Source organism: Scleropages formosus, chromosome 4, assembly GCF_900964775.1.
Source record: "Scleropages formosus chromosome 4, fSclFor1.1, whole genome shotgun sequence".
Lineage (NCBI taxonomy): Eukaryota > Metazoa > Chordata > Actinopteri > Osteoglossiformes > Osteoglossidae > Scleropages > Scleropages formosus.
This window is the reverse complement of record NC_041809.1, coordinates 37347086-37373253: the sequence shown is the minus strand read 5'-3', so window position 1 is coordinate 37373253 and position 26168 is coordinate 37347086. Positions and strand designations below refer to the sequence as shown.

The following is a 26168-nucleotide window of genomic DNA, read 5'->3' as shown; positions in this document are numbered from 1 at the left end:
CCCTGTCAAAGTGAAATTTGTGCTACACACAAAAGTAGCTATTGAAGCAATACATAAATATCAAAATGATTCTACTAATTGCAGTGAAACTACAGTAAAGAGCTGGAACACCATCTGTACAACAGTTCTACTTTTAAGAAAGTAGTGTGAACAAGAGTAAACTGATACTCCTGTGCTGCTTCTCTGTATAACTTGTGTTGTGGTGCTGGAGGGGACTCTGTAGCTTCACTAGTAGCCACAGGACCTGTACATGAGTAAACCTCCTCAGCATTCTAGCTTGGCTTTATAAAGTAAAAGATTCTCTCTCTCAATATACTGTTCATTTTGTGTTTGCAAGCTGGCACCCATGCAAAGGTACCCAGTAAGGAAAGTGACCCACACTCTGCAAATGATAACACAAAAAGCTTTAATTTAAATAGGGGAGAATTCACATAAAAAACTGTACAGAACTTTATATTGCATTACAATTATTTAAATAAAAAATACCCCCAAATAACATAAAAATGGGATGTGTACTTTTTACAAGTTTTGTGCAAAAGCAGTAGTTATTAGTCCCAGTCTGCATGATTAAATGTTAGAGTGCTCTTCCATATAGACATATCAGATTACTCTACTTTAGCTAAGGTGAAACACACAGTGCATGACCCAAACCGCAGTAGTGTCTTCCTTGGAAAACAGCCATCAAGTTAATAAAATATATTTATATATTTACAGTTACATGCTGTACATAAATGGCAAATTAATCCCTTTAAATGATACCCAGATCTATCCAGTAACTTGTGCCTCCTATCTCCCAGTGGGTAAACTATGCCTGTCATTTAGGGAAGTACACAGAAAAGGGAACGTATCTTGACTCTGAGGAAAAAGGTTGCGGGGATAGTTGAGGGTGGGGTGGGAGGAGCAGGAACACTGAAGAAGGGACCCTGCTTAACCCAAGGGATTAGCGAAGGGGAGTGTATTTCTGCGTGCGCACACAGTACATTTGTAAAGGGTGTGTCCTTTTTAATTTACAGCTCTACCCATAAGACCTGAGGTGCACTGGGCAATATTAAGATGGAATTGTTTCCATGGACCAATGCCACAGCACAATGAGCTGCTACAGGACCATCAAACTGCAGGAAGCAGAATCAGCAGACCCCTCCCACCATCCCCACTGCACTTACTCATAGTGGACACCTTAAATCAGAATGTATACTGTTATTCTGCCATAATTCTTTCCAGGTGCAGTGAGGGCAGCAGTGCACCGGCTCGCTGACCACATAATACCAAATAACCGAAGCCACAAACCCCCTGGGACTGACAGAAGTAACTAGTACATTATTTAGTTTGCATATCCAGCTACTTAGAGCAAGTCTGCCTCAACTACTAGACTAGAACTGTTTACCAACATTAACGTCTTACCAACTAAGTATGATCCACTCCTTCACTTCCTCCGAGCTGCTGTATATTCCATGTGCGTTCCATTCAATTTCCACATTCTCAGTACAGTTTACAAGTACACCTGCGCTCATAACACTACAGGCCATCACTCCTGCAACACAGGTGTTAAGCTACAGTGCGTTGTGCTCCTTACCTGTGTGCCCACTGTGGCCCGTTGAGCAGCCAAGGGTCACCAAATAAGACATTTCATTATGATCTCAAAACAGCAACAAGGTAACTCCACTCTTTTGGCCAAATTTCAGATATGTAGTTAGTGTGCAGGAAAGTAGAAGGAAAAGGGTAGTAGATTAACGCTCAATGGAACATGAAACAAAACTGAGCTTACTTCAGATGTACTTCCAGTTACACTGACCAAAGAGCAATCGATGGCAATTTTTGTATTGACACTTGTGAACAAAAAAATCAATTTTAAATATTGCCACATTTGTCTCCTAGAGAGTTTCTAATTGTAAAACCCTAACGACATCAGGAAAGAGTAGCAAACTACCCACCTTCCTTTTCTCCAATTCTAAGCATTAATTTCACACATAGACCAACCCTTACTTTGTGCTCCCATGAGACATTATCCACAAAATATGCAATTTTTCCAAGTTATTAATATGCTTCCAACTAGAACGCTGGAGCTAAAAGTACTTGAAACAGTAGTAGTTAGTAGTTGAAGACCTTGTAGTAGTATTAGTAATAGCCATAAAGTAGGCATTTGCTTTTCCAGAGCGCACCAAACAAACAAAAAAATTTGGGGCAGCTATTGCACTCTAGAGTCACCAGGAACAAGGTCTGGTCTGGGTCCTGCCCACTAATGCACAGTCCAGAGCCGATTGGTATAACAAGCTGAGGAAAGGAAGGTTCCTCAGTTGGGCCTGGAAACCAATATGTTTGTTGTAGTCAAGTAAAAAAAACATTTCCACCTTAGGAAAAAATTAAATGCTACTGTAATATCTTGTGGTGACAGTTCCAGTAACTTCTACAAGTACTGCATATTTGCTTCGATGCAATGCCTTGGACCTGTCAGTGTGCCCTTTTTCATGGGTGGTCCTCATCCCTCCCACCCACCATATACTGTGTGTTCTGAGGACTCCATAAATGGAGAAAATTGAGATGAGTAAAGCAACAAGTGCGTGTGTGTGACACGGAGAGAATGAAGGAAATGTACAAGCCCTGAGCTTGACAAGGGAAAATAATGACCTTTTGTGAATATATATAGCTAATTTTTTAAAAAAAAAAAAAAAACTGAATGACTGGGCTTACAGTTACTTTGGAATGTGTGGAAAGAATAATATGTGAGAAAAGCCAGCATCTCTTGCGACTCTACAGTACAATTTGGAATAGTCTCAACACCACAAATGCCCAGCGATTCCACTGCTCGCCTCTCATTATTGCAGCAGCTGCCATCTCTGGGATCATTTTCTATACCGGTAAACTACCACCCGCAAACTGGTCAGAGGTGCCAATGATGCCGTAGTCCTTTCTTCAATTCCCTGCACTGTCATGAAGCACGGAGACCTGGGAGGAAGCAGAAACAGGCTGCAATTCAGTCAGCTGCTGGGAATCGTTCTACCCTGAGCTGGAAACCAGGCTTTAGAGGATATTAATTCCCTTTTTTGCATTGCTGCTGGTAGGTGTGGCCAACAGGGAAAAGCATAAATAATGGAAAGAATATTGAGGATTCAGCACACCCCATCTTGCAAAAAAAAAAAAAAAAAAAAAATTCCACTCAAACTGACCCCTTTGCAGATATTTCCTAATCTGAGGCAAAAAGCTGAATACAGAAGCTTTGGAAGCTTTTCGGTTAAGCAAACACGTTCTGCAGATCCAAACCTCCACTGACTGAACACTCTGTTCCTCACATCAGCCCAGAGTGGCAACCAGAATCAACACTTCTGTACGACTGAACGGCTGGAGAGGAAAACTCCACGTGTCCCCGAGCAGCCGGCTCCCCCAACCGAACAAGAGGAAGGTATTTGTGCTTCCAATATTGCAGGGTGTGAACAAGGTTTGACGCACAAGCCTCGGATTTTTCTTTTTCACTGCACTTCCGGTTCTCCTTGGTTCCTTGGAACCTGAAGACAACTGGAATGACTTTGGGAAGCAAGGTTGGAAACCAGGCCTGCTCTGGTCTCGTTGGGTCTTGGCTGGCCAGACAGTGTGCTTTGGCTGCAGGTCTGGTCTCCGAGTGCACTCAGCGTAAGTGCTCCAATAAAGGCAGCTCTGTGGAGTCCTCCTGGGGTGCAGGGGGCTCCCCGGTTGTTAGGGGTGTGGCCTCGCTTGGCAAAGCTGTCCCCATGAGCTCCAGGCCAGGATTGACATCAGGAGGAGGGATAGGAGGAACAGGCTGGAAACGGCACAAAACATACATGCAGGGATCAACCTTCACATGCTTAAATTTAAGCAACAAGATGACATTCTCACTGCATATTTGGGCCCAGTTCATAATTCATTTCAAAGATACACAAGCGTGCAGATGAACGCGGGAAAAATACACGATTAATTTTTCCCCGTCGTTTCCCACCTGTGTCCGTACTGGCTGTGATGCTCCTCCTTCCCCTTCTGCAACGGCAGGCCCATTGAAGCCCTTTCTCCCTGACAGGCTCCATTTCCCATAAACCCCCTCGTAAGGCAGACCTCCAGCACTGCCGAGGCCCAGGCTCAGGACGGACCTCTGGGTCCCTCGCTGTGGATACGAGGGCCCGGGACAGTCCTGCACGCTGCTGCCGCAGTAGCGCTCTGTGGTAGGCATGGCGACCGTGCCGCTGAAAGACAGCTGAGAGCTGGACAAGTGCTGTCCCAGCAGTCCCTGGATGGATGAGGTTCGCTGGAGGGACGTCACCAAGCTCACCTCTCGCCTCCCCTCTGACTGGCTGAGCAACGCGAGAGGGAGTGGCTGAGGGTGGTGAGGCCATGCTGGCCCCAAAGGGTTGTCGCTCCCTGTGCGGCGATACAGACAAATTTCCGTTAAGCCAGTACGCAGCTGCCTGCTTCATCAACACTAGTTGAAAAGAAAATGCCACATCGCAATGATCCCCCAATATTGTAATAAAAAAAATATCTGAGAATGATGCATGAAAGATTTCTTTGTTAGATGGATTGTGAAAAGTCTGCTGTGGCAGTCATGTATCAATGGCCAGAACCCTTCACAAAGGACACAGATAAAAACCGCATTAGAGGCCAAGCCTAAAACATGTAGTACAATAGTGAGTCGCCACCAGCAGCTGGTTGCTGATGTAAACTCACCCATGGGTGGCTGGATGGTGGTGAGGTGTGACTGGGGAAGGGTCGAAGGGGTGATGCCCTGAGTGGGGGCACTCTGGGGAGGGTGTGCCACAGGGTTATTGGTGATGGAAGAAGAGCCTCCTCCGCAGTCAGAGTCCTCAATGTTGCCCCCACTGTTGCAACCAGCTCCACAACCTTTCTGTAACCTGTAGCAGATAAGTGCAGGAAGTGACGAAAACTGGGGACATTAACCTTTAGCTCAACAAGACGGGGGGGGAGCCACAGGTACCTGTCCCAGCTGCTGATGAACCATGTGTAGATGTTGTGGGGGCTGACAGGCCCACCCCAGACAGAGCGCAGCTGCGTATGGCCTCCAGCGTAGGAGGTGGTGAGAGGGGACACGTAGATGGGGTAGCCAATGGGCTGGTCACAGGACGAGTTTATCATGTTGCGCAGCGCCTGTTTGGCGTTCTGTATGCTGCCTCGCTCAGGGTTGCGATTCCGCAAGAAAACCAGCTCCTGCTGCTGCCCCGCCCAGAGTCCACGCACACACTCCCTGTTGACCTTCAAGGGGCAACAAAGGACAAAGACCATAACGTTGTGGTGAGGGGAAATGATTTACATAATCTTAATAATCTTCCTTTGCATTTCCTCAAAAAAGCCACACACAAGAGCAACATCAATTTCATTATGTGCTTTTCCAGTTTTGATTTTACCTTCACATCTCTGGTATTCACATGTCACTGAAGTAATGTAGGAAAAAGACTAATAACTGCATTTAACTATACAGTGTTACAATGTCAGACACCTTTATGACCCTGAAGCTCAGGAATCTCTTGTTGAGCATGATGATCTTATACTCATCGCTGCCATCATCCATGACGTGCCGCAGTGCCAGAAGCGAGGACATGTTGGCCAGGATAGCACTGCGCCACACTGGGTCACCCTCATGCGAGATCAGCATTTTCTCCTCGTTGGCTGTAATAGCATCATATAGCACCGCTGGGTCCTCATACTCATCAGGCGATGTGAAGTGATCCTGCAAGAGGCAGTGGTTTGATATTCTCAGTGAATTACTCACCCACATTGCTGTTGGACTTCCAGAGCCCCTCTATATTGCTAACTTAACAGAAATGTCACTGTCTATTGAGGTTTTAAAAAAAAAAAAAACCACTGGGTGGGGGAGGGACTAGACAGTCACTTAGCACAGATAAACACACTATTTCACTTCACACTTAACTCTGCTTTCAAGTTGAGGGCTCAGCAGATGAAACATGACTGATGTTTTCCCCAAACTTACCTGGTGCAGCTTTAGAGACATACGGACACCAGGGGCCACAACCCTGTTGAGGAGCTCCATGTCTGCAAACACCCACTCGTCTCTCGGCGACGTGATGCGGAAGTCACCCTTGAACAGAGCGTGCAAGCCATAGAGAAAGGGCTCCAGGCTTGACAGACAGACAGAGCGAGGATCCATCAGATACTCCAGCTTAACATTCTTCACGTGGTTCAGTATTCAATTTATCAGTAAATACACAAACTCACACAGTGACAGCACTGCTCGCATTTTATCCCTTTAATGAACACTGTGGTAACTGAGGATGTACAGTAGCTTTCTGGTCCTCACCTTGCTGACATACTGTGGGAGGCTGTCCCCAGAGCCCTGCGTCCCAGAATGCACAACCCAAAACACAGGCTCACAAGCGAAGAATCTCTCTCACAGTCCACAGGCTGGAAGATACACACACTGGTCAGCAGAACCCTACATTCCACTATTCTGACACACATCCCTTATGGTCTTTCAGTATAGAACCCTCATACACTACTGAAGCCTTTACCCCCCCAACAGTAAGGCTCCAATTCATATTCAAAGAAGAATTTTACCCTTTCTATATAACACATCCAAACAGATTTCATACCTTTAACTAGTTAATGAACTCCACCCCAATGGGAAAACTTTAACCACTTCTGTTCAAATGCATGATGTACTGTATGTCCACTGAATTTCCACTGAACATTGTGTCTGGAGGGCAGTTTCCAGGATTTTTCTCAGCTCTCATTACAACATTAATACCTTTGAAAGTGTGTTAGATGGGTTCCATCAAGAAAGTAAAGGAAATCTGGTCTTTTTCTACCTCTTAATAAAGTTTACATTCATTTATCAGACACTTCTCCAATGAACACTATTTAGTGTTATCACCAAGCACCTTATTCACCAAGGTGACTTACAATGGTGGATACACTACTTGCAACGAGTCACTCATCCATACACCAGTGAAACACACTATCATTCACACTCAGTATGAGTGATTCTATAGTTACACTGATGTGGAGCAGCGGAAACTGACCGCTTGCCGACGACTGTTGCAGTACTGGATCCAGTCCAGATAAACTGAGCAAAAGGCAGTGGGGGTGATGCCAGCTGCCCGATGGTCATAGTCCTCATCAATGTTGAGGTTGAAGGTGGGGTCACTATCCACATAGGTTGGGGCTTGGCAGGGACGGAGCGCATCCTGCACTGTTTCATTAGCCAGCCACTCCTCCAGCTTTGGTGAGCGACTCACATAGTAGATTATGCTCTGCAGCAAACGGTTAAGGGGAGGATGTAAACATGATAAAACAACAGTTTACATGCCAGCGCATACTTGGTGTTAATCTGAAGGAGTACACTGCTGCTCTCCTGTACCTTTACATAATAGGTGATGAGGATCTTTCGCAGGTCAAAGACCTGAAGCATAGAGGCAGCGTTGTTGTCACTGATGCTGTAGCCCTCCAGCACATACTTGGTTGCAGCCACCTCCCAGGCCAACCAGCGCTGTCCAAAGGCAGCATTGAAGGATAGCATATGAGGCAGATGCCCCGGCTCACAGCAGCAGCAACCCTCATCTTCCTCCACACCCTCCGTGATAGCTTCCACCTCCCGCTGCTGGCAGTATGTTCCTAAGGGGAGGTAGGAGAGGGAAAGTAAATTAACATGCTGCAGGCTTTTAATTCATTTAAACCTTGATTCCCTAATAAGTGGAACTGCCTGTAAAAACACAGATTCAAAAGTTCAAACATGAAAATCTGAAATAACTGCATCCCTTTGCAGTGCCTGTCCCAGAGGCCTTACCCCTGAATTCTAGGCCCCGCAGCTGAAAGGTGACCAAGCCGTTGCCAATCTCAATGATGTGCACCAGAGCATTGAGGTAGTCAGAGGCCAGGATGAAGCAGTCGCCTGTGCTGTAGTTACCCCAGCGGCCGAGGAGCAGGTCCCCACACAGGCTGTGTTGAAGGGACCGGGTGAGATGTTCATAAAAAATGGAGTTCAAGTTGTTGTCATCCGCACCTGGTAAACACAGAAAGAAATTATGTACTCGCCAGGAGGTATGCAGTAAAGGGCAAGGGGCACAGTTAAGACATCAGTAAATTAATAAAATTAATACATTTAGAGAAATTGCTTAACAGTTGGGACAGGTAAAAACTAATATTTGTTTGTGCTTGCCCAGTGGGGATCTGGTGTTCTAGGCGGGTTTGAGTAGGGATGCCGTGTCTGCTGAAGACTGAATGTGAATGACTTTCCAACATACGAGCAGAAGGACATTTCCAGCAGTGCATTGCTAGGAGAAGTGGAAAGTGTACTGTGCTTGTGTACACCAGGTGGTGTTAAGTCCAGACACACTGCCGGGGAGCAGATCTGCAGCCCAAACAGTGAGTTTACTACAGCTGGAGTACATTTATGTTTTATGCCTTGTAGCTACCACCAGCCACACTACAGCTGCAAGATTTCAGACAAGGCACCCCTGTGCACACACTGATCTCTGGAGACTTTTCAGCAGTGGACTTATTCAGCTGAGCTGTCAGTGTTGCTTTTTGCTTACTTGCATGCTGTTTATACACATTTACCTGTTCCAGGCTTTTCTATCACTACTTGTATGTGAGCTACTATAACCTTGTGCAAATTCCTTCAGTGTCAAAGTTTTTATTAATTTATTTGAACCTTCCTGTCGTATCTCACAAATCTTAACACCACCATATTCTTTAAATCTGCTACCTGCTTTAGAACTGGACCCCCACACTATGTCCCCAGCGCACTAATTAATATCTTAAGAGTTTTTAATGGAATTATGTTACATTACAGTGGGAAGGTTGTATCTGTGAAGTCTGACCTGGATTGCGATCCAGCTGCGTAGCCAGTCGAGTGTTTGAGTGATCCACTCGTTTAGTGCTGCAAAGGTTAAAAGATGCTTCAGTTATCAGTGCACCTCTGCTTGGTGTAGACAATTACTGGTGTAGACACTTAACAGGGGGTGTTTTTTAATATATATTAAAAAAAAAATAAATAAATAAATGAGCACCGGTCCAGGCTTTCACCGTCTTCAAACACAAGCTTGAAATTTGACAGCCCGGATTCTAAGAGGGCTGCTTTCTCTGCCTGACAATAGTGGTGAAACTTACTTGTAGTCACGCTCCCAGAACTTGACAGGTCGTGTGTAGGAGGTTACAAACACTGCGCTGCCCAGCACGGGGTTGAGGGGTGTGGAGAAGAGGGCAGAGAATAAAGCCTGAATAAAGAGCATAGCAGAGTCTGAAGTGACACATGGAGTTAAGGAACCATGAGGCAAATCTGAGACTGACCGCACCTGCATATGAACTGTGTGATGTGATGACACAAACAGGCTGGTTTAAGGTTGATATAAGCAGGAAGAGAAGGGCATTGTTAACAGTTAAATAAAAGTTAATTACAACTCTCCTCAGCAGTTCATTGCAAATGTATGGGACAGCTGTAAGACAAGGATACGAGGCACGGCGAACGGTTGTGCGAAGGCATGAAATGCCGATCCCCAGGTGATCTGCCAAGGTGCAATGTAGGTCAGCACAAAGCGCAATTTGTACAGGAGGTCCCACAGCTGAAACACATCACAAACAGAAGTCAGTACACCCACAAAAGAAAAGGTTCATCCTCATGCTTCAAGGAAATCTGTAAACCTTCCATAATACTGAAGGTTTTCTTGCCCCATGACAATAACCTCATGGAAGATATTTGTTCCATTTAATCTGATACCAAACCCCATGAAGACCAGAACTGAAAGTAAATCCCCAGGAAGCCAAAGTGACAGCTGAAAAAAAGAAAGTGTCACTAATAGACTCTCTACCGCTGCACTGAAATCCAAGAAGAACATCAGTTATCATGCCCTCAGAGGGGAGGTTTTTACTCCTGGTGCTAACAGGCTATAGCATGTGCAGGTTTACAGTTGACCTGAACACTTTTACTCAAATTATTTGAACTTTTCTGCTCTAGTAATCATCATCAGTGTGCACAAAGGCCTGTATTATAGTGACTGTGGTAACTGTTTGGATGACTTGAGGGTGTCAGACCTTGCTGAAGAGGATGGACATGAAGTAGTAGTCCAGCAAGAAGGTCTCGGAGAAAGCCGGGTAGTCAAAGTGGAAGAAGAGTACGGTGAAACACAGTGTGACGTACTGCTGGGATGGTGTGCAGAAAGATGAGCGAAGTAGCTTCATCCCTGCCAGTGATATGAACAGAGCATGGCAGCTGCAAAGAGGGCAAGAAGCACAAAAAAAGTCAAGGCCTAAGACTCAGGTGCAACACTGGTTTCCTTCTGCTTCGAGAGAAGGCTAAGACTCCATTGACTAATACAAGTTTTACTAGTTTTACTCCATTTTCATATGTCAGCACAAATCTTTAAATACAGGATTTTACATTTGACCTGTCACATCAACGCCTCAGGCTGAGGTACCAGGACAACTAGACTGTCCACATTCCTTGGCGTGACAAATGGTAACTGCCTTTTTGGTGCTTACTATACGCCAAGCTTGTCGGGTTTGGAGCTGACTGCCTGGGCCTCCGTGGTCAGGGAGTTGAGCACAACTGCAGGATAGATGAAATACTTCTCCACGCATTGTAGCCAGGCATACAGTTTCTCAAACCACATCAGCTGGGCTGCATCTGCCAACAGAAGAAAAAGTACACACTTAAGCATTTAGCTTACGCTTCTATCCAAACCAGCTTCCAGTTTTAGCCATTTGTTACCAATGCCCCACAAACTCCTCTCGGGCCACCTGTGTTCACACTGTCATCCAGATTTATGTCTTTTGACCCAAATGTCAACCTGGAAGAGGAAGTACTCACCACGGACCTCAAACTGGCTATACTCGCGTGATCGCAGAATGGGATGGGCCAAGCAAAACCAAGGCAGTTGCTTGCGGAGCTGAGGAAGCAGGTAGTGGGTGAGGAAGCCGATAACTCCAGCTACCACGTAGAGGACAAAACTGAGAGCAGGCTGGAGGGGAGGGGGGCAGGACCAAAAAGCACCAGAACATCACTTGTGTGGTAAAACAAAAGTCAAGAATTCAATCTCACTGCTATGTCTGGGTCAGAAACATATGCTGCAAAGAAAGAAGAGTGAATTTTCAATCATGCTAAATAAAATGTTACTGTTAACTGTTAAAACCATAATGCATTGAAAAGAAAATGGTAAAATATTGATTATGGGAAAGTACTAGAACAGTGCTTGAATACACCATTTTTGTGACCCCCCCCCCCCCATTTAATTAAAAACTGACTTTTGCAGCTGTGATTCTCTGGGCACACTAAACTCAAAATGCAGTTTCAAACCAAGGTTATAGAATATGCCTCAAAAGTTCACTTTTACAATTTTGAAGTTCTACAGAAAAATTAAATTTGTAGTTTTAAAATTTTATAAAGTGTCAGAAGTGATACAGGATTCTGGATGCTCTCCTCCATACCTGCAGTGCTATGAACACTGTGCTGGCACTAATGGCAAATGTGATGATGGCCATGAGAGGACACATGACCAGATCCGAATGAAGGGTTTCCTTCTGCCAGTGTGGAAAGAGAAGAGAAATGACTAACAGAACTCCACATGGTTATAGTTCAATTAGAGGTTTGAGAACAGCTTGAAGCAATACCACAGAGTTTCGTAGTTTTTCAGGCAGCGGGTCCTTTATCTCCAGTGGGGGCTCCTCTGGGTTTCGACTTTCTAGCTCTGGGAAGAATCTCGAGCGAACAAGCGACCTGCAAAGATTCAAAATTCAACAGTGAATACGAATAATCACAGCTTTCTTAAACAATTCTTAGTTTACGAAATCGTGCTCTGCCTTTACTTGCAATAAACAGCAATACACTTCTGAGATGCAAGGCAGACTGACCAAAGGACAGTGGGGTCGCTGCTCTGGCGACTCAGGTGGTAGGACAAGGCAAGGAGCAGTCCGCAGAACACAGAGAACAGAACTGGCACGTGGAGCTCGTCCCAGGGGGCCTAAGTTCAGTCAGCAACGTGAGGTGTGACATGTGGGGTGAGGGATGGAGAGGAGGTGAACAGAGGAAGGGAGGAAAAGGAACCCACAATGGACAAAAAAGAAAAAGGTAAAAGAGGAGGAAGAGGTAGTTGTCGTAGAAAAAGAGAAAACAATATCCAATGAAAAAATGACTTTAAAAACAGCAACATGCAAACCAACCCAATGAGAATAACCAAACTACTCCCACACTGAGGAAAAACCCTTCCCACTACTCACACTGATAGCACCCAGACAGAATCCATAGAGCAGTGCAGCCAGAAAGACACTGCGTGTCAGGCTGTAGACGGATGACAGAGGACTGGTGGTGGCTGTAGACAGAGAAATGCACTCAGTGTTGAATATTGACAAATGAATTATATTCATCACTGTCCTCCTGGTCATGTTGACATGCATTACAAGCTTTTTACCTGTTCCTCCAAAGATATGCATGTCCACCTGCTCCAGCAGACACATCAGAAAAGTGTTCACCTGAGGTAGGAGCCCAAAGAGGAATATGACAGGGAAGCAGAGGATGAACACTGCAACACAGGACAAAGTGGAATGAGAAAAGGTGAGACAATCCCACTGTAACACACCGACACATTAACTTAGCCATCTACAGTACTTTGCACAGAAATTAAATCAAATTTGGAGGGGGATGATGCATTAATTCAATTCTGGAATCAAATCTCAGAGGCTAACCTATGAGAACATCCCTTGCGCAGAGAAGAAAGGGTGCCGAGAAGAAGGTTATGCTGTATAGGGTGAAGGGCTGCAGGCGAATGGATTTGCCCCCCAGGTCAAAGAGCCAGATGAGCACACAGCAGAAACAGAAGTAAACTGGACGGCTGTAAACAATAATCCAGTTGTGCCCCTGATTGAACAGCAAAAAAACAAGCGGTCACAAAGTGATCACAAATGAGTCCACAATGCCTCCTGACACACCAATACTTGCACAGTCAACGCCGTCAATTAAGGTGTGCAGTTTTTACTGTCTGGGACTTTACGCACAAGATCGAACATGAGCAAAATCAAATTAATGCTCCAGCTGACTAGCCTTCTGTGCAACACACACTGCTTGTTTCCAACAACAGGATTAGCAAACATAATAGCCAGTGGCCTGCAATCAGCTGTGTTCAAAAGACTCCAGATCAGTCTGTTACACACTCTATAAAATGATGTGTGATTAGATGCTACTTTCCCCAGAGGTGCTCAGACTCACTCTAGCAGAAAACATACTTTGGAACAATTTGCTTTGCTTTTTTTTTCCAACTTACATGCATAGGGGAGGCAGCATCAGGCTGTACACTCTGTAAGAGAGCACAAAACAGGTCAACTTACAGATGACGACAGGTTTCAAAACAAAAGCAAACACTTTGAAGTCATGCTACAGCCACATTTTTTTTTTTTAAGTAAAGAATCTTTGGCAACTCAAAACTGGACAAACTATCACTGCCTTCTGTGCACATTAGCTCACAACCCACCTTCAGTAAGGAATACTGGCAGCTGGCGATGACCAAACAGAACTGGAAGACCCAAATGTCCCTGAAGAAACCCTGAAGCAGTAGCAGAAAACCCAAGAAAGCTACCAGGCTGGCCAGCAGCACTGCAAACACATTCTCCACCACGCGTCGGTTTCTGAGGGACAGGCAAAACAGTAGATTCTTTAATGAGTCACTCATGATTATTAACCACCTGCAGTTGCTCTGCTGCTCCCCCCTTGGTTGGTATGGCCCTAATTCACAGTTACATATGACTGTGAATGGATGGAATTTGTCTAAGGTTCACTTCATGTTAAAGTACACTTAGCAGGTGTTACAGAAAGGAGACTGAACCAGCCAGATACAGGTAACATCACTGAGATAGAGGACTATTGTGTCCGTATAGATGCTTCAATAAAATGCTAAATGCATCACTTTGTAAACTGTGCCACTGCACAACATAACTAATCATCTTTTCCACCAGGACAACTGAACTTCATAGCAAGTCACCTCTGCAGCCTTTTAATATATTCGGGATCCTTTTAGAGAAGTAATAATGGAATTTGCACAAAGCTAAAGAAAAGTGCACTGAAGGTTCTAAAGGGCAAGTAAATAAAACCAATAAAAATACACAGTGGGATATTTAATAGAACTTGTAAATAACTTTTTCTGGTGTTCATGTCCCATGAGCCACAGCAGGCTCTCTCCAATCCCCTAGGCTCACCTGTCTAATAAGGCAAGGAGGGCCAGGCGGTCATAGCGCACGCGAAGCCATTTTCCTGGCAGCACCCAGAAACGGTAGTACTGCTTGGGCTTTGCCTTCTCCTCAATCATCAGTGTGTTCTCCTGAGACTCGTGAAGGGATTCGTGGTCCAGGTCAAACTAGAGGAAGAAACATATCATCCAGGATGAGATACATAGTGGGGAGAAGCACTGTTTTTCCCTTGCACAAATGATGATTGCCATACACACTGGAGATCCAGCAGTGCAATCAAAAATTAAGCTTCTTCACCTCTGGTATCTCCAGCGGTACCCTGCGCACCTGCATCCCCTGCAGGACAACAGGTCTGGGCTGCAGCATGGACAGTACTGGCGCCCCTTCCTGGACCTCTGTGGAGGTGAAGCTGGAGGACTGGGACTGTCTCTCCCGCTCTCTATGGGACACACAAGCAGATGAGGTAAGGAAAGTGAATGCTTAATGCTGGAAAGATACTGAAGATGTCCATTACACAAAACAGCTCTTCAGCAAGACTACAAGAAAACAAGTTCTGGGAAGAGAACTCTAAACTTACTGTACAGGATCTTCATAGCCTCCTCCTGCTGGTCCAAAAGTGTAAGATCTCTTCACTCCTACAACACATGCCCATAACACTGCTGGCAGGATGATCATGACCATACAGCTGAATTTTTTTGCAATTCTTTCTAAAATTTCAAACAATTATTACAAGAGCTGGGAAATAAAAACAATATGGAGGGCTTAGCTTTGATCAATGAACCCTGGCCATAGTCTTGATTACTGACTATCCTTCACACTTACCACTCTCATCATAAAAGTAGTGCACTGCCCCCTCTGAGGTGTCATCAAAAGTGGATGCTTCATGCACACCTCCCCGGGGCAGGAGGAGGGATGAGGCAAACTGCAGGGCTGAGGGCAGGGTGAGAGCACGTGAGTGGGAGGAGGTCCGCACGCGCTGGAGATCCTGTAGGCTGAAGAGATTGGAGAAGCACAGTCCATTAAAAAAAAAAAAAAAAAAGGGGGGGGGGGCAGCAGAGCAACATTTGTTACAACTGACAGCGAAATGAGCACCAGACTGACTGTAAAGGTGAGAGCATTCAGTTCAGACACGAGACCCACCTAGGGGGAGATCCCATGGCAGAGGGAGGCGGTGTGGGGTTACTCCCTGCATTGTGCCTCCGGCGGATGGCTTGTGTCCTCTTCACGCTGCTCACAGAGTCCCTCTTACTACCCTCCTCAGAGGCCAAGGCTGGGATGAAAGGCAAAAGCAGACTGAGATAGGGCCCGTGTATATACTGGTTTTTGTCTTTACTAGTCTAATTTGTCCATCATTAGGTTATCCATAGCAAACGTCTACATAAATTGTTTCCAAAAACATATCTGCTATGGACTGTGATTGTTATTTATAAAGATAAGAACAAAAAGATAGTTGTTGACTTTAAGAGAGCACGGAACAACCACTCTCCACTGAACATCGACGGCTCCTCCACGGAGATCATCAAGAGCACCAAATTCACCCGGCGGAGAACCTCTTCTGGTCTTTCAACACCAGCTCCATAGCCAAGAAAGCCCAGCAGCATCTCTACCTTCTGTGAAGGTTGAGGAAAGCCCATCTCCCACCCCCCAACCTCACCACATTCTACAAAGGGACTATTGAAAGCATCCTGAGCAGCTGCATCACTGCCTGGTTTGGAAATTGAACCACTTTGGATTGCAAGACCCTGCAGTGGATAGTGAGGACAGCTGAGAAGATCATCAGGGTCTCTCTTCCCTCCATCACAGACATTTACATCACACGCTACATCTGTAAAGCCACCAGCATTACGGATGACCCCATACACCCCCCTCATACAAACTCTTCACCCTCCTGCCGTCTGGCAAAAGGAACCAAAGCATTTGGGCCCTCGTTGCCAGACTGCGTAACAGTTTCTTCCCCCAAGTCATCAGACTTGTCAATACCCAGGGACTGGAGTGACACCAACCCACACAAACCTATGCTCAACTGAACACCATTCCACTATACTGTACTGACCAACTGTATTTTTGCCAATTAGTATATTTATAGTACTTATTATACTGTAATATCTTTTTATATAGGATTGTTTTGTTAATTACTGTACTGTCTTGTGCTGTTTGCACAAGTCTTGCACATGTGCACTTTATGTAAACCTATGTAGGTAGCTTTATGTTTTATGTAGCATCGTGGTCCTGGAGGAACGTCGTTTCATTTCACTGTATACTGTACCAGCTGTATATGGTTGAAATGACAATAAAGCCACTTGACTTGAAAAAAAGAATAGAATAAACTGAGAACTAGCCCTCTATGGACAGAGTCTGACACCAGTGATGCAAATAAAAAAATGTAGATGATCTTGCTCCAATCATTAACGCAACACCATCGCCCCCCCCCAAAAAAAAAAAAAAAAAAAAAAGACCCAGAAATAAGTTCACCTTGCATAGACAAGATTTTTACACTAAAAAATTAACACGAGTAGAGGAGATATACACTTCACCCCCTTTTGTGCATCCACTTCAATCTGTCAATGTCACTAAAATTCCCGCAAAAACAAATCCACTTTTGCTTTGTTTGACAAGTCTAAAAGTTTAAAATTTTAGCTATACAGTCCTTAAGTAAGCAATAAACAACTTCACATCACATATAAAAGGACTGTTTAAGGCACCAGCTCTTGGCCTTGGTCCAATCCCTGATATTGGTAGTTTTTTGTCAGACCTGACTTTGTAATTTTCATGTTTGACTGAGCTCTTCACTGAATTAATGGAATGATTCATTATACGCTATAAGCATTTGTTAAGGAATTCCTTCAGTTTGTATAAACTCTACATCTTTTCTGTCCAATATTGAAAAGCAAATAAGTGTATATATTTATGTTGCATAAAAGATAGGTACTATTTGAGATTTCCGTTAAGGAATTACTACAATTCTTACACTTCTTTTTAGCAGTTACATTTGGAAAAAACAATACTTCAAGCCTAATGCTAATTTATTCTGTTTGAAGTTTCACAAATTAAGATTTTAAGACAAAGGAACCTGCAGCAGTGTTCTAATAATATTGTAATTGTTTAGGAAAAAACCTAAGTTCAGGCTTAAAGTTTAACATAATTGAAAAGTTAGCAAATCTTCATCTAACATATTCAGCCTCACTGTATTTTAATCATGCCATTTTTTTCAACAAAGTTTAAAGAAAAACACTGAGCACACTGGGTACCACCATGACCAGGGCTGAGAAATACAGGAGCAAAAAAATCCATGAAATTAAGATTCCAAGAGAAGCACATTAAAATAAAAAAAAAGAAAAATTTTAACATTTTAAAATCCTGAAGTGGACTCTCACCTCCTCCTACAGCTCCCTCCTCCACCAACTCTCCCGCCCGCCAGCCCGTCTGATTACCAGCCCAGGAGCCTCCCAGAGACTCGAGATGATGATGATGATGATGGGTACCAGGCAAATTTTCTGCATGTATTGTCCTTGCTTCCAGGTCTGACTTGGAGACAGTAAGAGGACGCGGAGCAGGGATGGCAGATGGTGGCAGAGGCAGGGGAACAGAAGACAGTTCTCCGGGACTGGTGTGATTCCCCCCAGCCCCATCCATACTGAGGACTCTGGCGTGTGTCTTAGCGCTTGCTGTGCTTGCTGACCTCTGGGCCCCTCTGCAGTGGGAGGGACCTGCAGTATCAGGCTCTCCCCCTTCCTTTGGACTGGGCAACTGACTGCACAAAGGAGGCAAGGGTTGAATGCCAGCATTGGTTGAGTCAGGGGAGTAACAGGAGGTGGAAGAGCTCGAGTCGTCATCATCTGAGCTGTAGTGGTGCTGGGAACCTAGGCTGGAGCCAGCACTCATGTCACTGCCTTCGCTACCTTCATCCTCATCGCTGGAGTCCTCAAACAGGCTCTCGCTGTATGCCTTGGCACCTAGTCGGCTACGGACTGGGATGTAGTCTCTATGCTGCCCGTGATTGTGGTGACGCCGGTATGAGCCGGAGTCGAAGCTGCTACTGCCAGCACCCCCTCGCTTCCGGGGGGTTTTCCGCCGGCTGGGCCTGTTTCCAATGCTGCCCCCAACACCTGCCCGCAGTAGCTTCAGGTCTTTGGGCCGCACCACTTGCTGTGACTGTAGCGATGGCTGGTCGGACAGCAGGAAGGGTCGGGGGGTAACAGGCAAAGCAGGCTCTGAACAACCAAGGCCAAGTGCTAGCCCTGTCGGCACAGAGCTAGCTTGCCGGGGTGGGGGCAGGGGGGGGAGAGAGACCCCACGGTCCAGGTCACAGGCTTCAGAATGCCCACTGCTTGAGGGGGAGGAGTCCTGGAGGGCCAGGGGCTGTGCCATTTCTGTGTCCTGGGGTAGGCAGGGTAAGTCCTCCCCTTCCACGAGTGTCCGGTCGAGGCCCTGCCCCAGCGATGGCTCTTTGGAGGGGGATCGCAGCAGCTCACTGTCAGAGAGGTCATCTGTGTCACTGCCTTCTGGCAGCCCCAAGCATTCTGAGGTTCCTGCAGTACCTGAACCTGGATTGGGGGCTGAGCTGGCCACCGTGGAGGCCACTCCTAATGGGGCAGAGCGGCTCAAGCTCAATGAGGGGCTTTCCAACTGAGTGGAGTCTGTCTTCTCACTGCGGTAGCTGCTCACTGTGCTCAGGGTCTCCCTGTCAGTGGTAGCACCCCCACCACTGAAGCAACTGTCCGTAGAGCCGGCAGCAATAGCCCGTGGTGGGTGATCTGTGCCAGGTGCAAAGGCGCCAGGGTCAAGGCCAAGCCCCAAGAGGTTCTCACTTAGTTCCTCACTCAAGCTGCTCTTGATGAGGGGGCTGAGAGGTGCATCACCCAGGCTCTCTGACTCCCCTGAAGGAGCAAGAGGTGAATAGTCCCCCATCACTTCTTCCTCAGGGCTCCTCTTGGACAGTTGGTTGGTTGTTTCCTGTTCAACATCCTCCACTGCATGCTCCTTGTCTTCTCCTTCACCCTGGCTAGAAGGTGATGGGGGGATGGACGGGCATACCCCTGGTCCTGTGGCCCCAAACCCTCCTGTCATCATGGTGCCAGCCCCCATCAGGCTAGGGAAGTCCCCAGCCAGAGCAGCAGCCAAGCAGGACTGGACCACACTGCTGCCCCCTGTGGACAAGAAGAGAATGTCAATTAAAAATGTGTTGAAAATAATGTCAGCGGGGGCACTTTTTTTGGGACACTGCCTCTCCAGCGCCTGGTCTTGAATTTGTTGCCACAGCAACACTTACGGATGGTGTCTTGGGAGCAGTGCCGGAGAATGTCTCTGTCTGCTGATGTCAAAATCACATTGTGGCTGCCCTGCTCTCTCATCACCTCCTTGATGTCTGAAAAAAATGCAATCATCTTTCTGAGTTGGAAGCTGCTTTTGTGTAAAAATAGCCCGTGGCAAATAAAGCTACACTGAAGCACATACAAGACATGCCAGGTGATTTATCCGATATCAATTCAAAATCATACCTCTTGTGTTATTACTTTAATAAGGTTGGCAGTAACAGAACATAGTTGACCTATATTTTGCAATTTAATCTCAAAAACAGTGACGACAATGTAAGAGTGTAGCACAGGACACACCAGAATAGAAAAGGCAGGCTAAATATTTACCTTTGGAGCCTCCTGTGTCATCAAGTTGAGGCAAAAACTCCTAAAAACAAAATGAAAAACCAATATAACTCTTTAAAATGTTACCTAGAGTAAAAGTGAGTGAGTAGGATGCCATGCAGAAAGATCTGAAAATAAAGTCAGTTCTGAAACATCCTCTAGCATTTGCATTACAGTACTTATGTAACCAACTGTACTCATATCTATAAAAACAATTTATAGTGTTAGAAGTGCACTACTGGTGAGAGGACCACTATTACAAAGATGAAGTCACTAAAGCCATGCCTCAAATGTGTGCAGGCAATAGATGTGCCTCCAACTGTGGCACAGCTAAAGTGGACATTAAAAAGCCTGCTTTTGGGTATAGCTCATTCATAAAGGCTGAGTTAACTGGCTCAGGGAGCAATTCATACCAAGTATATGGAATGTCAATTCAACTGATTTTTTTATAGAGCGCTCTTCTAACACAGTGACACATAGCGCTTGAACACAGGCATAAGGCAAAGAAATAAATACATTAGAACAAAGAAACAAAAAAGAGACAGCTGAATACAGACTAGCATAACAGAAATGCTTTTATGAAGCTATCCATACTGGCCACGGAGGAAAGGAACAAAAAACTCCCAACTGAAAGTCAAGGGAGGAGGAAAAAAAAAAAAAAAAAAAAAAAAAAAAAAAAAAAAAAAGACCTCCGCAGGTCCAATTGCCAGAGGCTGCCCACCCATCCTGGGCATTCTAGATTAAATAAGAATTCTAAGCCAGTTTACAAGTAATAATGACATTGTTGCTGTATGGTAGCTTGATCTCCCAGTTCAGCAACGGAAATCACCGAAGCTTTATTCCAAACATTTCATTCAGACATGGACAGCAAAAAGGTAGAGAATATCATGATCGACTGACTTTCACCAGCACATTGTGATTAATTTCATTTTCATTACATTTAGCAGTCGCTCCTACCCAAACTGACATACAAGTCGGGGGGGCGGGGTGTCACTTCAGAACTGATGATTAGATCATGTGGCCCAGCACAAAGCATATGTCCCACAGAGAACAAAGTACTACAGGACCATTTGATGCATTTGTTTTGGAGACGGTGGTCGACCCTTACAGACACTTGGTTCAGACCAAACAGGGAGTGCTGGGAACTGCAGCGGACAGGGGGGGTCGAGTTGACTTTCCGGAAAACCGTCATCTCCACACCTCCACTGCTGTCCCTGAAAGATGAGCATTAATACTACAACCTGTACTTGTCTGATTGACAGGTGATGCTGTACTGATAAGGAAAGCAAAGGATGGTTGAAAAACTTAGATCCTGACCTACTGGCTCCAGTGTTTAAGTACAGAAAAGAAGCATTAATATCATTCATTCTTAACTTTCCATACTTCTGATTTTTATTAAACCAGTGCAACCAAAACAACTGTATGATAACAAAATGTAACTGCAAGCAGTGGATATTAACCATGCAAAGAAGATAAAAGCTGGGAAAGAGGGGTTGCAGAGGTCCAAAATGATGCTTTGGTGTTTGTTACCAATGTCAGTGAGACAACTGTATATGAGTGCCTGGTAGCATGCTTTACCTGTGCTGGTTTCGCTCATGTGCCCCAGAGCCATCGTCCACCTCTTCCACCCTCAGAGCATCAGTGGTGAAGGAGGCCTGCCTCTTCTCCACTATTTCCCCCAAGTCAAACATGGCATGCAGCCGGAAGTTCACCACTTTGATGGCTGTGAAGAAGGCAGCCACAACTATGCAATAGACCACTGCCACAACTATACTGGATGGCAGTGCCTGTTTTTTTTGGGGAGAAAGAGGTAGGAAAAGAATTTTAGTTGAAGGTACACACTCTTCAGGAATGTTAAACAATGGCTGTTCATACCTGGAGACCCTACCTAATTCACTGCATAGAAAATATGCCCAATGGTTAAGCAAAAGGACTAATGAAGACCACAGTTAAGAACTGCTATATGAATAAGTTTGATAACTCTCAAACTACTATCTTAGCATAAACTCTCAGATTTACTGTGAGACAATGGCAAAGTTAAAACAAGGAGACTATACAACTACTATATCAGAAAAACAAGTACAGGTGAAAGAATCGAAGCCTAATGAATAACAACCTGAAACAAGGATGTCTTAGATTTAGCCATCTATTTTGTGCTGTCCAATAATGTCTGTACTAAATTAAACCCTCTTTAAAAACAAAAATAAACTTTCATTGGCACTGAACTTAAACTTGAAATCCACTCATTCAGTTGAATCAATTCACAGCACATAAGATAGTGTTGTAAATTACAGAGCATGTCCATCAAATATACAGGCAAAATCCAATTCCTCTACTGCATGTTACCAAAACATGGATAAGCTGTATAGAAAATATATGGAAAGGTTATATGATTCTACTGACTGAACACCACACTTATCAAAAACATATCAAGAATTTCAGCCACTATGGTAATACCACACTAAAACAGGAGAAAATAATTAAATCACTTTCACATTTCACAGTACTGTACTGCAATTTTCACAAAAATATCAAAGAAAAAGATGCCATCACAATGAAATTTGAAACACTGCATTATTTTTGAAAAGTAAGTAAAAGCACGTGCCACACTATTGCTGGCACACATTTAGAAATATTTCAAATGATGTATTTACTTCACAGCAGGGAAAAATACACCACTACTTAACCTGGAGAAATAAAAGGCAATTAGAGTCTTGGAGTGTGATGTGGAAATCAAAAAATAAAGTTACAAGATGTATATTTCCATACCCTTGTTTGGCGTTGGTTTACGCTTAAGACAGATGCAAAATCTATAAAATTAAAAGTAATTACAGTCACATGTGCCTCTAAATGTAGGTACAGTTAGTGATTCTGGGATAACATTTAAGTGCTACTGTTCCAACTAGCTTCAAGATTGCTTGATAGTCCTTTTTCTTCCCAATTTACACACACACACACACACACACACACACAACTAGGAAAAAGGTGTATTTGGCACTTTTCTGTGCATACCTTGCTCAAAAATGTTTACATTTCTAACTTTTTAAATGGTAAAGCTGATATATTTGCATTGTTATGAAGAGCCTTATTTCAGGAACTTATCGTTTACCACCTATTATTAAACTGCAAAACTAACACAAACATCAAAACATAAGATCACTCAGTGAGTCACTGTTTCAGAAAGGGGGGAGAAAAAAAAAAAAAAAGGCTATTTGAAAGTGTTTTGCCAAACTCACCATGTACAGGAGGAATGGGAACACCAGCAGGAATATCCAGAGGTAGAGGTGAAAGCAGTTCGAAAAGGTGCTCTGATGGGGGTCTACGTACCACCCCCCAGTGAGCGAAGCCCACACACCCTGCCGCAGTATCTGAAGTGCCTGAGAGCCCATGATCTTTCTGACTTTGTCCGGAGGGTTGCGGCAGCTCACCAGTGGATGCAGGCAGCGGGCCGGTCGCGGGTGCAGAGTTCAGGGCCCCCCGTGCCCCCCGTAGCCCGTGCGCCCTATGGCTTCTGGGGCTCCATTCAGTGGGCGACAGCAGCCTCTGCCAAGGACAACAACGAACGACGCTCTACCACTTGGGCCTCGTTAAGCTCCTACTAGGAGGAGAAAGCTTGCAGCATGTCCCTTTCCGGAAATATGACGCTTTGCCTGCCAATTCTTGCAAAAAAAAAAAAATATATATATATATATATATATTTCGAGCAATAATAATTTGGCACACTGGTGGTGACTAAATGAGAAAACAAAAACATTCATCGGGAGGAGGAGGACAGTCACAAACTGTTAGATTTCTTCAGTTTCCCAGCACTTCAAGTTAACAAATGTCAATGAAGTAGAGAGAAGAAAGAAAGAAAGAAAGAAAAAGCGAGCGCTGAGTGAGAAAATCCTTCCCCGAGAAGCGGCTACTCTGACTCTGGCTCGCGCCGCTGTCTGCCATGATGATGTTGACGAGGACCGAACGGCGGACAAACAAACAAGCTAAGCAGCTGAATTCTTTAACGTTTGGATCACAATATATAAAATAAATAAAAAGCAAGGCTTCGATGATGGCTTTTAAAAAATATAGTTTATTGCTTGCGATGTTGTCGTTTAACCATTGCACGTCCTAACGGAAAATAATGAGTAAAACACTAAGTAAGCGCTGTCGCTATCGGACTCTCCAGTTCTGGCCGCCAGTGAGTGTGTGAACCGTTACCGTTCACTCTTTTTTGTGTCCCCCTTGCGACCGGTTTCACTCTAATCCAGTTTCGATGAGTTTGCGTCTTTTTGCCCTGAGAAAATCCGAGAAATACAAACTGCCGTATGTCTAACGGGACAAAAGGTAAACCTTGCTGCTCTCGTTCTTCGAAACCAGGCAGGCTTGTTAGCTACGACACTCGTCCGGTTTAGCAGGTAAGTGTGACAAGAAGACGTCGCCGAACGACATTTTTTTCACCTGACTGACGAACTTCGTCAAGCAACAACACACTTTGCGACTATTTTCGTCGTGTTTCCTTCGTTACCCCGACCGGGAAATTCTCGTCAGAAGCGTTTCCTGGCTGTCAGCTCGGAATCAATCGGATTAGATCCACAAGACTCGTCGTTCGCTTCTTCTTGGCCCCCGCCGGGCTTTCTGGTTAAACAGATCAGATATACTCGACATCGATCAATTATACCAGCCGCACTGGCCAGTTCTAGTGGGAACGACTGATACTCACTTCTTGAGTATGCGGGAAGTCGGGAAGGACAAGGAGGAGCCCCCGTCGCTGAGGGGATCATTCATTGAGCCGGCCGGGGGCTACATGGACCTGTGTCTCGCGCGTGTAGTAGAAAACTACCTGCGGCTCGCGCGGCTAACAGGCGCTAACAGGACGCGGGCTGGGGGTTCGAGCCATCGACCGCGCAGCAGCCCCGCTATATTCCGGTCCCGTCCCGGATACACGCCTGTCGACGCTTGGCAAAAGCGACCCGCTAACAGTAACCAGCTACTAACTAACGGGGGGAGAACACAGCGCAGCCCGGGAGCTTCGACAGACCAGCGGCGCCAGCCCAGAATCCGGTTTTACGCTGCTGGCTTCCTCCAGCACGCCGACTAGCTACTACTAGTATCTACTAGGCCACAGGCAGACATACCCTACATCGGCCGGCTAGTAGTTGGAGCTCACTTTTGCTTGGCTGCGCTGCTCTTCTAGCGCCGACCATAGCCACTTCTTCCCCTTCCGTCGCTGGGCTCACAAGACCCGTTTTCCCCCCAGTCTCTCCGGATCCACGAGCGACAGCTACTAGCTCTTAATCATTGTGCTCTCTCTCTCTCTCGTCTTCTTCCAGGCTGAAAGCGGAGATGGGGACGTCCGTGTTTTCGGCTCCGTTCGGCGAGAGACGTGGAAGAGAAATAATTCAAAATCGTCATTGCCCTTTAGCCAACGAACTCTACTGAAAACATGTTTGTTTTAACTCCTGTTAAAAAAAAAAATACAGTTTCCCTTCACCCTGCAAACTCCCCCTGTCGAATTCGCCCATTCACACAGGTAGCAAACGCCTACCTACAGGAAGAGGGCTCCGTTCCACACTGTGATTGGACGGAGCACCCGTCAGTCAACGCGTTGACCCACATGATTGGGTCCAATAAGAACAAACTGTGAGCTGACCCTAAATTTTGTTTCACAAAATATTGGAACGTCATGACGTTCCCAGTCGGCACTAATGGTAAAAAGCGCCTATTGCTTAACTCTAATACCGGATTTATCGCGTGTTTTTCCATCATCCGACTAGCAAGTGGACGAAATACAAGCGATGATTTTTTTTTTTCCTGTACTGTGCTGCTCTTATGTGTTACAAATTATCAATATTGGCTTTGGTTAAGTTACACGATCGTACTTCACTCAACAAACTTTACCAGTGAATCATGACATTTGTATTATTTTCCCTAATTTTAATGGGTAAAAAACGTGGCATACACACAGTTACATAAATTTTGTAGGCTACAACACGTGTATTTTACACTAATTTCATCGTATATTTATAACATTGACGATTTAATAATTACCGCGTATTCAAAGTAAAATTCAGTATCGAATAAACCAGTCGGAAAAAAATAAATCTTCAATGCCAAACGTATAATTAAGATTTAAAGTACGTGTTATGGATTTAAAACTTAAACGCAAGCTTGTTTTTCTCAAGATTGTAGAATTATCATCAAATCAATATATCTAATTGTTAAGCCACATGCATTTTAATAACATTAACTGCCATTTTTGTGCAGAATAATATCCTAAGAGACATCAGCAGAGTGATTAAGGAAAGTATTCCACTTTTCGACAGTATATAACATGCTTCATGTATGCAAATAGGTAACCAAATTTATTTTTACGTATTAAAATGTGGGGGCGCGGGGGATGCA

General features: G+C 44.9%; 1 protein-coding gene across 3 annotated transcripts; it reads right to left on the bottom strand.

Moving 5' to 3' along the window:
* LOC108934341 (pecanex-like protein 3) lies at nt 1–25437 on the bottom strand. Of its 3 annotated transcripts, none has more exons than XM_018751985.2 (36): nt 24902–25437; nt 23024–23330; nt 21366–21574; nt 20896–21001; nt 19791–19830; nt 19418–19513; nt 17523–19295; nt 15289–15418; nt 14971–15140; nt 14726–14783; nt 14446–14587; nt 14158–14315; nt 13437–13590; nt 13230–13262; nt 12655–12826; nt 12381–12491; nt 12190–12281; nt 11824–11933; nt 11584–11689; nt 11401–11493; nt 10784–10934; nt 10456–10600; nt 10009–10186; nt 9431–9539; nt 9088–9217; nt 8799–8857; nt 7763–7978; nt 7337–7590; nt 6999–7229; nt 6278–6381; nt 5951–6098; nt 5459–5689; nt 4940–5214; nt 4672–4856; nt 3950–4365; nt 1–3772 (listed from the first exon to the last, which is right to left on the bottom strand). In XM_018751985.2, exons 2-36 carry the CDS (start codon nt 23174–23176, stop codon nt 3620–3622), a joined length of 6891 nt encoding a protein of 2296 aa, XP_018607501.1. In that variant the 5' UTR covers nt 23177–23330; nt 24902–25437; the 3' UTR covers nt 1–3619. The 3 variants fall into 3 exon arrangements, with proteins under 3 accessions (XP_018607501.1, XP_029107374.1, XP_018607502.1); XM_029251541.1 differs by having other exon boundaries at nt 23024–23446; nt 24934–25437; XM_018751986.2 differs by having other exon boundaries at nt 24934–25437.
* Between the last annotated feature and the right edge of the window lie 731 nt (nt 25438–26168).